The sequence below is a fragment of the Corapipo altera genome, unplaced genomic scaffold, assembly GCF_003945725.1.
Source record: "Corapipo altera isolate COAL_440 unplaced genomic scaffold, ASM394572v1 55, whole genome shotgun sequence".
NCBI lineage: Eukaryota > Metazoa > Chordata > Aves > Passeriformes > Pipridae > Corapipo > Corapipo altera.
This window is the reverse complement of record NW_020884882.1, coordinates 4,260,695-4,273,598: the sequence shown is the minus strand read 5'-3', so window position 1 is coordinate 4,273,598 and position 12,904 is coordinate 4,260,695. Positions and strand designations below refer to the sequence as shown.

The 12,904-nt window shown below is 35.8% G+C and overlaps 1 protein-coding gene across 8 annotated transcripts in view; it reads right to left on the bottom strand.

Annotated features, from left to right (window-relative positions):
- Positions 1-12,904, bottom strand: part of CACNA2D3 (calcium voltage-gated channel auxiliary subunit alpha2delta 3) — a 484,187-nt gene that overhangs the window by 17,470 nt on the left and 453,813 nt on the right. For 6 of the 8 annotated variants that reach the window (XM_027640431.1, XM_027640432.1, XM_027640433.1 and 3 more), the window contains 4 exons: positions 8,778-8,853; positions 6,218-6,270; positions 4,603-4,658; positions 894-1,005 (listed from right to left, as the gene is read on the bottom strand). In XM_027640431.1, the coding sequence (XP_027496232.1) occupies positions 894-1,005; positions 4,603-4,658; positions 6,218-6,270; positions 8,778-8,853 (297 nt within the window). Of the gene's footprint in view, positions 1-893; positions 1,006-4,602; positions 4,659-6,217; positions 6,271-8,777; positions 8,854-10,341; positions 10,388-12,904 lie in introns of those variants that run through there. The other 2 variants (XR_003527193.1, XM_027640430.1) reach the window with 2 other exon arrangements.

Genomic DNA, 12,904 nt, shown 5'->3' with positions numbered 1-12,904 from the left:
AGAGAGAGTGTTATAACAATTTTTGTTTAACTTATAAATTCTTCCTGACATTTATATTGATAGACATATTTGCTGTAAATACTTATCTCCTTTATGATGACAACTTACTCAGCGTAAAGGAAATCCAATTAAGTGACTTCTCAAGGTACAGAAATTTGTATAAACAATACCTATGCAATACTTCCATTACAATGTACCAGAACTACAGTCAAAATGTCACTGCACATAGCCACCAAATGCAGAGAAAAGACATTTCAATTGTGAAGAAGGAAAGCTACACTGAAGTCTTTTCTTTTAACCCTATGAGGGATGATTTTACAGTAGCACTGGCAGAACTGACAAGATTGCAGCACTGACATGTGAGATTTGTTACTATTAACTCAGCTTCCCAGCACTGAACACTTGGAGAATGGAGAATCCTCTCCCACTCTTTCAGCCCAATAATTCTAAGAAGGAAACTCTGTTTGGCATTCCAGTAAAACAAACAGGTCTCACTTTACCACAAGGGAACTCCTAACCTATCCAGCAGGGTTTCACTCCTGTTGAGGAGCCTGAACAGCACTTACCTTTTTGCATCTAAATCTTACAGACAATGTCCTTAGAATGCTGCCTGCAAATAGGAAAAGTCTTAAAGCATTCACTAGTTGAAATTAACATAAGCCTGTACTGGTTTTACGGTTTTTTTTGGCAGAAAATAATAGCCAACACTTCAATTTAAGAGCATCAAATTTTTAAATGACCCCTGTAATAAGAGAAATGACACCCTGACAGAGGTCATTACATAATGCAAAACATAACAGGCTTGTAAATTCTTCAGCACAGCCTTGAATAATTCAGTTTTATTGCTTTGTCACAAAGAGTTGTATAAAAAAAAATATATTTAAAGGGCTTACTTGAAACAGTCATCGCAAGCAATATTCCCCGTGGTCTCCTTTATAGTGCGTTCGGAAACAAAAGCTGGATATTCAGTGTCACAGGGCTCTAGGGTTTGTTTCAACCTCTGCGCTATAGGCACAGGAAAAAAATATCTCGATGTTAGCATGGGAAGAACAGCACACAAAATTAGGAACAACATGAGATGCTGTACTGCGGAGCTCACAGAGAACGGAAATGTTACTCAGCTTCTGCCACCCTGTGAGATTTCCTAGGCAGTGCATAACACTATTTTTTCAATTAAATTAAAAAAAAAAAAAAGAAAGAAAGAAGTTTATCCATGGAATATAATTTTGCAAGACATTACTAATAAAGTAGTTATTAATGGTTTAACCATTGCCAACCCACTTTACATATGCACAAGTTTTCATTCTTTCCGTGCAGATTCAAGCTGGATTTACTGTCGTTTTTGTCTCAGTGGTGCTGTGCATCACTAACTTTTATTCATAGGAGTTTACATTTATTTGATGAAAATTTTGGTATATTTTACTGAAGCCAAAACACTTTTTTTGGATTACAGCTTGGGAATCTTTACAGGGTTTCATCAGCTACAATAACTCTGTGGGTGGGGGAGGTAGAAGAGTTACTTTACCCAATTCCAATGTTATCTGTTTCTCAAAATACTACTAATGAAGACCCTTTAGTCTGAAGCCCTTGCAGGAAAAAGAAAGAGTCACTATTTACATCTTAAAGATTGGGAAACTGAGATACCAGAAAGCAGTGAGACTGGTTCAAGGTCAAACTACAGGACAGCAGCAAAGCTGGGAACTGAAGGCAGCTCTTCTGACTCTCACGCTGAAGCATTTGTCAGACAATGCCTCTCCCTCATTCCCTTTCTTTTTCCTCCCCACACCTTCATTGTTCCTTAACACAGAGATATACTTGTACATCAGCACAAATGTTAAACCTATCTTAAACTAATTGCTAAGTGAGAAAACAAGATGAGGTATGACAAAAATAGATTACACTAAACAGGCTCTTGGGCTGGACAGATCTTCCATTGGAGATAATATGTTTCAGAGTGAGTGGTGCATCCACTGTGCAGTGCAAGGGAACCACCACAACTGCAGTTGCAATCACACAGCAGGATGTGCATTTCTGAACTGTTCACAGTTTTTGTACAGAATAAAAAACGGAGTACCTCAAAGGAGGTACTAAAGTTGGTCAGAAGAGTTTCGTTATTTCTGAAGTTTTCACTAGGATTGTGACATATTTAAGTATGTCACATATTAAGTATTTTTTTAAAAATTGTCTGACTACTTCTACTGTACCTTCTCCCTTTCTCTTCTGTTTTCCTTATCTGCCGTAAAGAATGACTGGAATTTATCACCTGTGTTTTGGGTCTACCCTCATTTTTATCAACATATGGCTTGTGTAACAAAGAAACTGCCAAAGATTCATGGGTCTCAGATTTCCAGCACCTCTCTGGAGTCCAGAAGATGATGGGATTGTTCAAGGTTTAGGGTTTCTTCTCTCTCATTTACAAATGTGATTGAGATTACAAGATCTTGTGCAGAAGTACTTTTCAGAGTAGGGTTTGTTAAGTGGGCAGGTGTGTGTGGGCCCTCTAGGATTTTCATAATATGTGATACACCATTAATGTCACAAACTGAATGGGAAGCAATTTCCATATTAGAGGAACTGATCTTTTTTCTAAGCTTTGTTAAGTAAAAAAAAAAAAAAAAATAAAAAAGGTGCAAATTTTTTAATTTTAATTTCATTAATTGCAGTCATAAAACTCTTAGTGGTAACATAACATCTATAGAAGAATTTGGTACTCTTCTGTATATATATATAATCTATAATTCCTAAACATGTGCTTTTTTCTCCTGCTTTCTTGTGAAATATCTGTTGCTTTTGCTTTACTAAAACATGCTGTTTTCCAAAGAGCTATCTGTTGCTATCTAACCAAACAGGAGCTGGGCAATACCATATGGGCATACCATAAAAGTTATGACACCCCAATGATGAGAGGATATTTTTAATACTCTTACTCATCAAAGAAATGAAGCAAGTGACTTGGGTAATTAAAACTTCACTGTCAACTAAAACTTGAAATTCCTCAATCATGCTTGTCCATCAAAGTGCTGTAATGATATTTTTGTTTTTAAGAAAAGCAAGTTTGCAAGTTATCAATGCCTCATCTGTAGTTAGTGCACTCTTTAAATACAAATCAGACATTCATTTTCATGAGATGAAAAGGGATTGCTTTTGAAAGATATTTTCCCTAACATACAATGCAAGTGCTATTGAGTGTTTCATGTCAGGATATATTGAAGCATATTTGTACAGCACATGGGAAAAAAACTTCCAGAAAAGTTGTTTCCTACAGTGGATGCTTTGTGCTGTTCTGCAAACATCAAGGGCTGGTGAATCTGCCATTCCTCTTCAGATACAGAACAGCAACTGGTTTGCATTTTCTGGGTCTAGCACAGCAAGCCCAACTGTCCCTACCAGCCATCAGAGTCAGAGACTTTTTTCTTCATCATTACGGAAATCACTGGAAAGTTAGTCTTGGTTTTTAGGAGACCTGTGTAGGCACTGCTGGTCAGGAAGCAGTCCCCAAAGCAAAGTGCCTGGCAGGTTCCCATGAAGCTCTACCCGTGTGTGGGCACCCAATCTGCATCAGACTCATTGCTGGTGTCTCAGAAGCCTCAGCTCCAGTGCTGCAGAGCACTGTGCAGTTCACATCAGTGTGGGAAAGGCTGGAATAAGTTCATGCACCTAAATTTTCAGAAGGCTCTTACCAAACCCTCACCTCCAGCAGACACCCTACTCAGCCTCCCTGTCCCTTACCCAGCATTTACCACACATTAGGCAGTAGCCTGACATGTGCTTTGCCAATAATTTCTGGTTGCTCCAGGATAGAAATTTTATACTAGGAACATCTTATTATTCCAGGGAATACTGGATTATTCCAGGGCATCAGTATGTTCAATTTTCCTGATATCTAAACTTCAGATAGGATATGATTTTTCCTGGATACCAGGCAATGTAAATATAAACTGAAGCCTAAAGCAGCAATTTTATCCCCTGCTTTGTAAGGAATGTGCAAATATGAGGCTGAAGAATTCAGTTTAAATCATTATACCAGCACAATTTGCCTAAAAAATCATCAATTGAAGAGCAGTGCTCCCATAAATTAGCCCTTTACTTCTGAGCAACTTCTGAAAATGCCATAAAAAGTCTGCTAAAATCTAAGACTACTTACACTGAAAACTTCCCATTTTTATGAGAACTATTAAAATTCTGTCATTTCAAATGAAGTTTCCACATTTTAAAAATTATTTTGAGTAAACTGAATTTTAATTCACTTAAATGTATATTTCGAACGGAGTAATAAAACAAAATCACAAAGATTGTTTTGGAATGAAGAGAAGTGTTTTTAAAAATATATTTAATCATTACTTACTATTTTAACTTTTTCATTATAGCAGTGCACTGTATTCACAGAACACACACAAGCACTTTGTGTTTATTCATAGAAGAGCTTAATTCCCTTGTGTTTTAGGAAACATTCACAAAAAAGAGAATGCTGACATGTAGACAAACTATTGTTATCAGATATTTATTATTTAATCTAAAACAGTTTATGCACATCCAAATTTCAAAAGTCCAATTTAACCTAGACATTTCTGACATTACGTCTGGAAAAAAAATTACACTTACCTTTTGCTGTTAGATCGGAGTGCCACCAACTGCATAGATTGAATTCCACAAGGAACCTAGAGAAATTATTGGAGTTTTCATTATCCCACAGCATGTTTTCCAAACACTAAACTGGCAGTAGCTTGAAAACGTTAACCCTATTTTAAATAAAAGCTAAAATAGAACTGGAATTCATGTTACTATAACTCTGGGATTAGCAACTACTGCTATTCTCATATTTTCACTGGGTTGCATTTTAGCTCTGAGAACTTATTCTGAAAATAATCCTATCAATAAATCATACATTTAGCTATTATTAATTTAAATATTGGTCTTATTTGAAGTGTCAATTAAAATTCTCAATGCATGGCAGTATATACTCTTTTTGCTGTTGAACATTATGTCTTTATTATACAGGTATTTTGACTCTAGTAAAATACCACAGGACTAGAACTGTCCAGGCTACAATACAGGCATACACATAAAATACTATATTTTATTAATTTTCCAAATAATAAGCTATTTTATTTCTAAGAGCAGAAAAGACTGATTAACCACTATCTAATCAATTCTAACTAAATTGTAAAGAATGCATTTTCCCACTTAAATATACTATGATTTACTTGGAAGAACGGACTGAGAAGTGCCAGTCTGTCACTTATTTTAAGTGTAAAGAATGTGAAACCAACATCCAGTTCATCATATGCCTGTGAATCTACAAGACTTATAAGCATAGAAAGTTTCTTGAAATTTTTGAAGCTGTTACATGAAGCATCAGTCTCATTTTAACACAATTCTTTCCCTTCTATTTGCTTTGAAAGCTGCATTTAAGATCAATCTCTGCCCTCTAGCAGTAGCCACTCAGTTAAATCTCTTTAACTCTTTATTCTGAACTTTGATGAAAGCTTATAAAATTTACAATTAAACAAAATGACTACAAGGAAAAAACAGTTCTATTTCAATGAAGATGAAATTCACTGAGATCTGTAGCTCTGCTTTCTGATAAGAACAATAATAAATCATGTCAGTTAATAACATGACACATTTTAAGGCTTCCTCTTCCCCAGGTAATATTGCTCTGTTATTTCTTAGGCACCGTCTCTTAAAGGTAACGATCATTATGAATTAATTGGGAATGTCAGAAGGATTAGCAGAGATAAAACAATTCAGCAACATCCAGAGCACACCTTATCTGGCATGTACTGTAAAAGGTCCATCTTATAGAATTTTATGACGTGACAAACAATACAGTGAGTCAGTGCAACCGAGTTTCTCTACTGACAACAGCCCACCCAAGTAGCATCACAAACGGCCAGTCATTTATCTAAAATTTAACATTAACCACAAAAATAAATTTGGGCTGTATATTGTGATCTGCTAAACAAAGATATACACATACAAGTGAAGACCACGTAATAAAAGTGATGCTGTGCATTTATATAGCCAAAATCGTCTCAGATTTTAAGAATTCAGAATTGGAAAAAAACCTCTGACAAATATTACTATATTTCAAGTCATATAATAAAAGCAGCATAATGTATGTAAAATGCAAAAGGTACAAGTGATAATTAAATATTCAAAAGTGCAAATATTCAGTAATTCATACAAATATTAAGTTCTGATAAAATCTACTTACAAGACAAGTTCAGTCATAATCCATTTTACTGCAGCAAAGAAGGCATTATAAGGCTGAAGAGAAGCAACTCATTTAATAGAAAGGCAAAACATGCAGCATTTATATCTTAACTGAATTCTTCATATGAAAACAATATTATGGATATTCAAATGCATGGGGAACATGAGAAAAAACCCTTTTTCTTATGAAGAAGAAACATTATTATATTTATTATTAAAATGTATAGTAATGAAATTTCCTTTTTCTCACAGTTGATCTTGTACACAGATTATCAGAGGGGGAAAGGATGGTTTTGCAAACGATTCTTAAATCTTTAACCTCTAGGGGTTCCTATTTCCCTGGCTATTGCTGAAGGAACAGCTCGGGTAGATGATATGAGCTTTTATTGGGCTGCAATTCTTAGGCTTTCCTCTCTGTAGTGTAAATCTCTGTTCAATACCTCAGCCTAATTAGGCTGGGAATAGTTTCTGAAGCTTGACTTTACCTAAATGATTATCTGTGTCATATGGAAGGTCCAACTGTAAACACTGTAAGAAGGTTTTTGCCTCCTTCCTCTGCTTTCTGGATCATGAAAAATACAGCAAATCCCCTGAAAATCCTGCGTTTACAGTACTTCTAATACATTTTGAATGTTCAATTTTTGAAAAGAATATTAATGAGATTAATCTTTCATGAAAGAAACTCAGGTAGAAAAATCAGTTTCCAGAAATTTGGAAAGGAATCTCTCCTTGTCTCCCTCATTTGTGTTACGGTGTCCTAGTTGCATAAAGTTCTGCAGACTCTTTTAGATATCAACAGAGTATATTGGCACATACAAGAAGTCATATTAACAGAACTACTCAGATATCTAAAGCAATTCTTCACCGTCCTGAGCCAGCACTCACTGAAGCAGTGCTGTTTTGGTGAGCAGCAACAGCCATTTAAAATTTTCAGGGCCCACAGAGAGTGTTTCTCTGCATGGCTGAGAACTCACAGAGCAACAAACTCGTGTCAGTCAGTGCCATAAAAGGCCCAGTAGAATTTATAACAGCTGAGAAAGGAAAGATTTTCAGCTGTTAAGCACTGTCGTATAGGAAGAGATAAAGAACTACAAGACTTTCCTAGAGACAAAAAGAAAACACAGTTTTAGCCTTATGGGACATCTTATTTATTGTTATTCCAAATAAGAAAACCTGAAATTTCATGCCCAAGTAATTAACTTTGCTGTATACTTTTGCTTTTATCATGCCAAATGATTTAGTATAAAACAATATATTCATTATTAATTAGGAACAATACATGTTTAGTTAGAGTCCACTTTTAAGAGATAAACACTTCAGTTCTACATGCTGAGTGCTCAAGCAAACTGAGCTGAAGCCTCGAGCCTTAGGATGGTAGGATTTTGCTAAGAGTTGTAATATGCTTTAAGATATTTCATGCAAATGTGCTTCACAGTATCACTTTCTATTTCACTGATAATTTAGGTCTCATGGCACAGTGCAGTATTTATTATTATGTCAAGATGGTCTTTTCTCAGATTCAGACTTTGGTGGATAAAAAAACTGATAAAGTTCAAATTTTCAGGCATTTGGAAAAAAAAATCATATAAATTTGTAAGTGACAACATCCCCAAAAGCACACAGTTATTAAACCATAGCAACTATATATGTATATATTTGGAGGTTGCCAGAATTTGATATTTATTCAACAGTTTAACTATATGCAGACTTGGTTTTTTCTAGCTAGATCCCTGTGCATTTAAAAATACTATCAGATAGCTTTTCCAGACTAGTAAAATATACCAGTGTTTTTCTTCTGCTCTCTTTATCTGAGAATTTTTTCATACTATTACTGTCATCTATTTGTGAAAATAATTTTTAATATGCAAAACCTACACTCTAACACCACCTGATCAGTTCTGATAGATTATTACAGCAATCAGTGAGACAGATGCATGATTATAAAATACCCTTGGTGTTATTAACTAGATATAGGACTTAGCAACAAGGAAGTGTTGCCCTTGCAAGACCCAGCTTGATTCTAATCAGGCCTTGCAGAGGGTCAGGGTTTGTATCCAGATTGCAAGAGAAGGGTTTAAACGCATTGAAATTCTACTTTAATAACATTTTTAAATACTCAGGAAGAAAAAAGTGCTAAAATCACTGACTTGCATGACTTGCCAACGAACCAATCATTTCATATAAAAAAAAAAATCTCAATTTTTAATTTCAATTACTTGTTTACATACAGGAAAGGCATATGTGATTCCAGTCTCCCAGACAAAGCACAATCTACTGCCAAATTTACAAATTCCTAAGGCAGATTCATATGGTGCATAGAATCTCCTGACACAACCTCAGAAATGATGGCCCAGTATTAAAATGATTGTGTATTTGAACTCGAAAATGCTTAACACCTTGCATTTGTTTATAATGAACCATCCCTTGAATGCACTGGGACAAACCCAAGAGCTGTAAACATTCCAAATCAAAATAATGGGCTTATAATGGCCATGAGATATTTGCAACAATTTTCTTTGATGGTTGCATGGAAAGGTGCTCAGAAAATGTGCTATACTTACGTCCAGCAAGCTATGGGCACTGTCGCTACTCTCTTTGTTTGTTCTACACATGGCCTGGTAGTCATAAAGTGTAATTCTACAGAGAAGAACAGAAAACTGCTTGACTAAAAGAAGAAAACTCAGTGGGATAAAAATGATGATATGGAACAGCCTGCTCACGAAGTGGACAGGAAAATAAAAATTGTAACAGTAGTAGAGAGGAAAGAGGGAATGGGATCATTAAAATACAGGTTACACAAAGGAGTATAAAGATAAGGAATTCTGTGAAAACTTTGTAAGGGTTTTGTCAGACTACAGAACAAAGCAAAAGGATAACTGGAAGAAACCAGGGAAGATACACATACAGTGTAACACACAATGGTATAAACAATGTGAGGGGGAGGAGGATAATACACATTCAACACAATGCTTAAACAATTGGTTCTGGACTAAGATCAGCACATTTAGCCCCAGAGAGTGAAAGAGCCTATGCATTTGAGGGGCTGCTCACAATAGACCACTTGGAACTCCAGTAAAAGCAGAAAGACATTTCTACAGTTCCAGCATCTCAGTGCACAGCTAATTTGTAAGATGGTCTTGATTCTGAAGGAGGGAGAGGTAGAATTTCAGTGCATTCACAGAACAGATGATTGAAGTAGGATGGGTTTACCTTTGCTTCTTTTCATAAGGGCAAAATATTCCATGTCAAGTACCTGCTGTAATCAACATATGCTAGAAGCCTCCTCAGATGCATAGTAAACATAGGGAAATTTACTTATGCTTGCAATTTGACTCATCATTGAAACACTTCAGAGATCTAAATGTAAAATCCAGAACTCAGAGCTAGTATATGGAATTATTGTGATTATTTCTCTAAATCTGTCTGTCCATAGAACAATCAATTAACTATAATCATCCACATAAAAAAGCACTTAGCATCTATAGCAGATGTAGAGAATCTTTAGCTAGTAATTTGCAACAAGTGTAAATATATAACATATCCATTTGACTTTTGCATCATCAGAGGGACAAAGGAGCACAACTGGACAGAGATGGTTAATAGATGTATGAGATGGGACTTCAATGTTTTGCAATGTGTGCCTTGCTTCTAAGTGAAGAGGAAAGGAGAGCACACAAATTCAGCTATGGAAAGGATGTCCCAGAAGCTGCCAAAACCAGGTCATGAAATGCATTCAGCATCGTCATGAGGCATTCTGCACTGCATGCCATGAAACATTGCAACCTGTACCAATAAAATGCTGTATTCCATTGTGGTAGAAACTGTTGCTTGTTGGTTTGGGTTTTTTTTTTCTGATCTGATTTTGTGACAGCAACCATCACTTAAAGCTTCTTTATTTTGTCTATATTTTCTTTTTGGTTTACAAGCAAAATATCTAATACAGTGGGTCTTGCAGCTTCAACTAAACATTTATCACGTGGTCATATCGCTTACGTTATTCACTTTCTCTTATACTGAGAATAGAAATGCCTAGGAAGCCATTGTTTTGTGGACTGGCAGAGAGAGGCACATGGTAGACAAACGCATAACTAGAGACCTAAACATGGGTGTAAGTTGAACACTGACCATCTTTGGCAGAATCACGCCCACAGCCAGATCCGCGCACACAGATCTGCCAAGACAAACAGAGCAGTACACGGTGTGAGCTGTGCTGCCTGTGTGGCATGCAGTAATACACCACTGGCCCTAGCTTTTTTTTTTTTTCTTTCCTTAATTTTTTTACCCCTTTAACCATGGTCAGAATCCAGCCCCTGTAAAGTAACCTCTACAGCTCAGCCTTTCCAGCCTTGGTTGGCTTGACTATTTTGTTCCTCTAGATCCAAGGACTGTGTTGCATGTCCACTTGGACCAACCCAGTGATGGTGGCAAGTGATAAGCGCACAGCAAGGGCAGTTCTACAGCTGTTAATGTGCTCTCTGCAGAGTAGTCAAGAAATTCTATATGGATGAAATGGTCCCCTTCTGCTTCATTGAATATCTAGTGTTACAAGTAGAAGGCATTGTTTTATGTGTATTCATTATAAATGTAAATTTTTAATATATTAATTAAGTTTGGTGACTGTTTGTTTCATGTTTGAAAGTATAATCAATGTCTCAAATTTCAATCTCATACACCAGAACTTCTTGGTCAATCCGTGGATTTCATTATTCTGCTAAGCAGTGTTAATCAAATACTATTATAATGTGCCATGTGAAACATCTATTATAATTTGAACTTAATTTTAAATATTGATAAAAGCCTTTCCTCATCGGTATTTGTACTTGTATTACATTTCTTATGTAATTATTACAGTCTAATAGGTGTAATAGTTTCTTTAAATGCTCAAAGATAAAAAGATTTTAAAAGACTGAAATATGTACTCATACAAATAATCAGAACTATAATTAATATTGCACTCCAAAATGTTAGATTATATGTTTTGTAGATTGTCTTATTGTATTGTAGGGAGTATACAACCATCTAAGATTGTATTATGATCAACAGAAAGGAAAACAATATGAGTATGTAATTAAAAACCCCTTCATTTAACAGGGAAAGAAATAGTAAACTTTAGAGTGATGAAGGGAAGAGCTGTAATAAACAACCTCAAAATCATTGTGGAATACTAAAGAATTGTTATTTGGAAAGGCTTGAATATCACCTGTGGATGATATTAGTTTTAGTTAGATGAGTTTAGTAAATATATTTGAAAGCATTTCCAGTGTGAAGATTCTGGTTCAGGAATAAATGAGAGAACAGATAATGTGTCCAGGGTAAAAAAAAAAAAAAAATCAACCAAAAAAAAAACCAAAACAAAGGAGCAAATTCTTAGAAAGGTACATGGCAGACACATTTCTGAACAGAAGCCTGGAATGGTTTTAGAACAATGTATTCCCATCTCAGTAACTTTCAAAGTGGGCAGGTTCAACAGCTACCTCAAAGTTTCTAAAGATGATTCAAACACCTATAATACAGGATGTGCAAAATAAATCAGTGAAAGTCTTACTGTGAAATTATATTAAAAAACCTGACTGTTTTGTGCTAGAAACACACGGGAATTTTGTAACACAATTCAAAGATCAGTGGATGTATCCCATAACCATGTTGCAGTCTGAACACTGCAACATACTGAACCAATTCTCGATTCTCTGTCACTATGAACGGTATTAAAGATCACTATATTTGCGTTCCAAGTCATTCACAAATTCAAATCCAGTTGTTTTAGTTTTATTCTTATAAATGTAATAGGAAAGTAAACGCTTTCCAGCACTATTCCTTATAAAAGCTACTGCAGTATTTGTGGTCAAAGCAGTGGCTTAAGGCACTGTAGTGCTTCTGTGCTCAGGTGTCATTTCCAGAATGTTATTTTACTGCTGACATCTTTCTGAGATTTTAGAAAATAGGCTTTCTTCTCACTCAAACAGACTTAACTCAGTGTTACAGAAAAAAAAGCTTCCAGATCACCCTTTCTGAACTGATGTATCTCAGTTTCAAATGACTGTTTGCAGCTAACCATATCCTGTTCAGCTCAGGATATGGTCCACCTAGATGCCCAAGTCCATGTCCTGTGTTACAGCACCTCACGGGGAGCTTTGCTCTTGCTTCACATGACAGCCTGAGACTGTCTGACATCACCATCCTGTCAACTTCCACGTCTGAACTCCACAGAGCAACTGCCCTTAACATAAGCTGTAGGACAAACACGATGAACAATCATCTTTAACTGATGGAAAATAACTTACAAAAACTAAATGTGCATCACTGTTTTATGTAACTTCAGGGGCCAAATACATTGTAGGGAAAACCCTTTTATTGTCGATTTCCCGGTATAGTAAATTCCAGTCTCGTACTTTGCAATGTACTTGCAATTGAGTATGAACCTGGTTCAAGAAAATTAAACTTCCAAGACCCACCAGCAGCACAGGATATATTAACAGATGTACTCTATTGCTTTCAGCTAGATTTTCAGCACAACTATGGATTTACTAGCGTAAAATACCATTACTGACAATTGTAAGAGCTGAAAGATATTCAATGCATAACATTTCAAATGTTTTGTTGAAGATTGGGTGGGTTTTATACACTGTGTAAGAATAATAAGCTTCTTATCACGGAAGTAAATGCCGAGTCCACAGAGAAAAAAGAAATG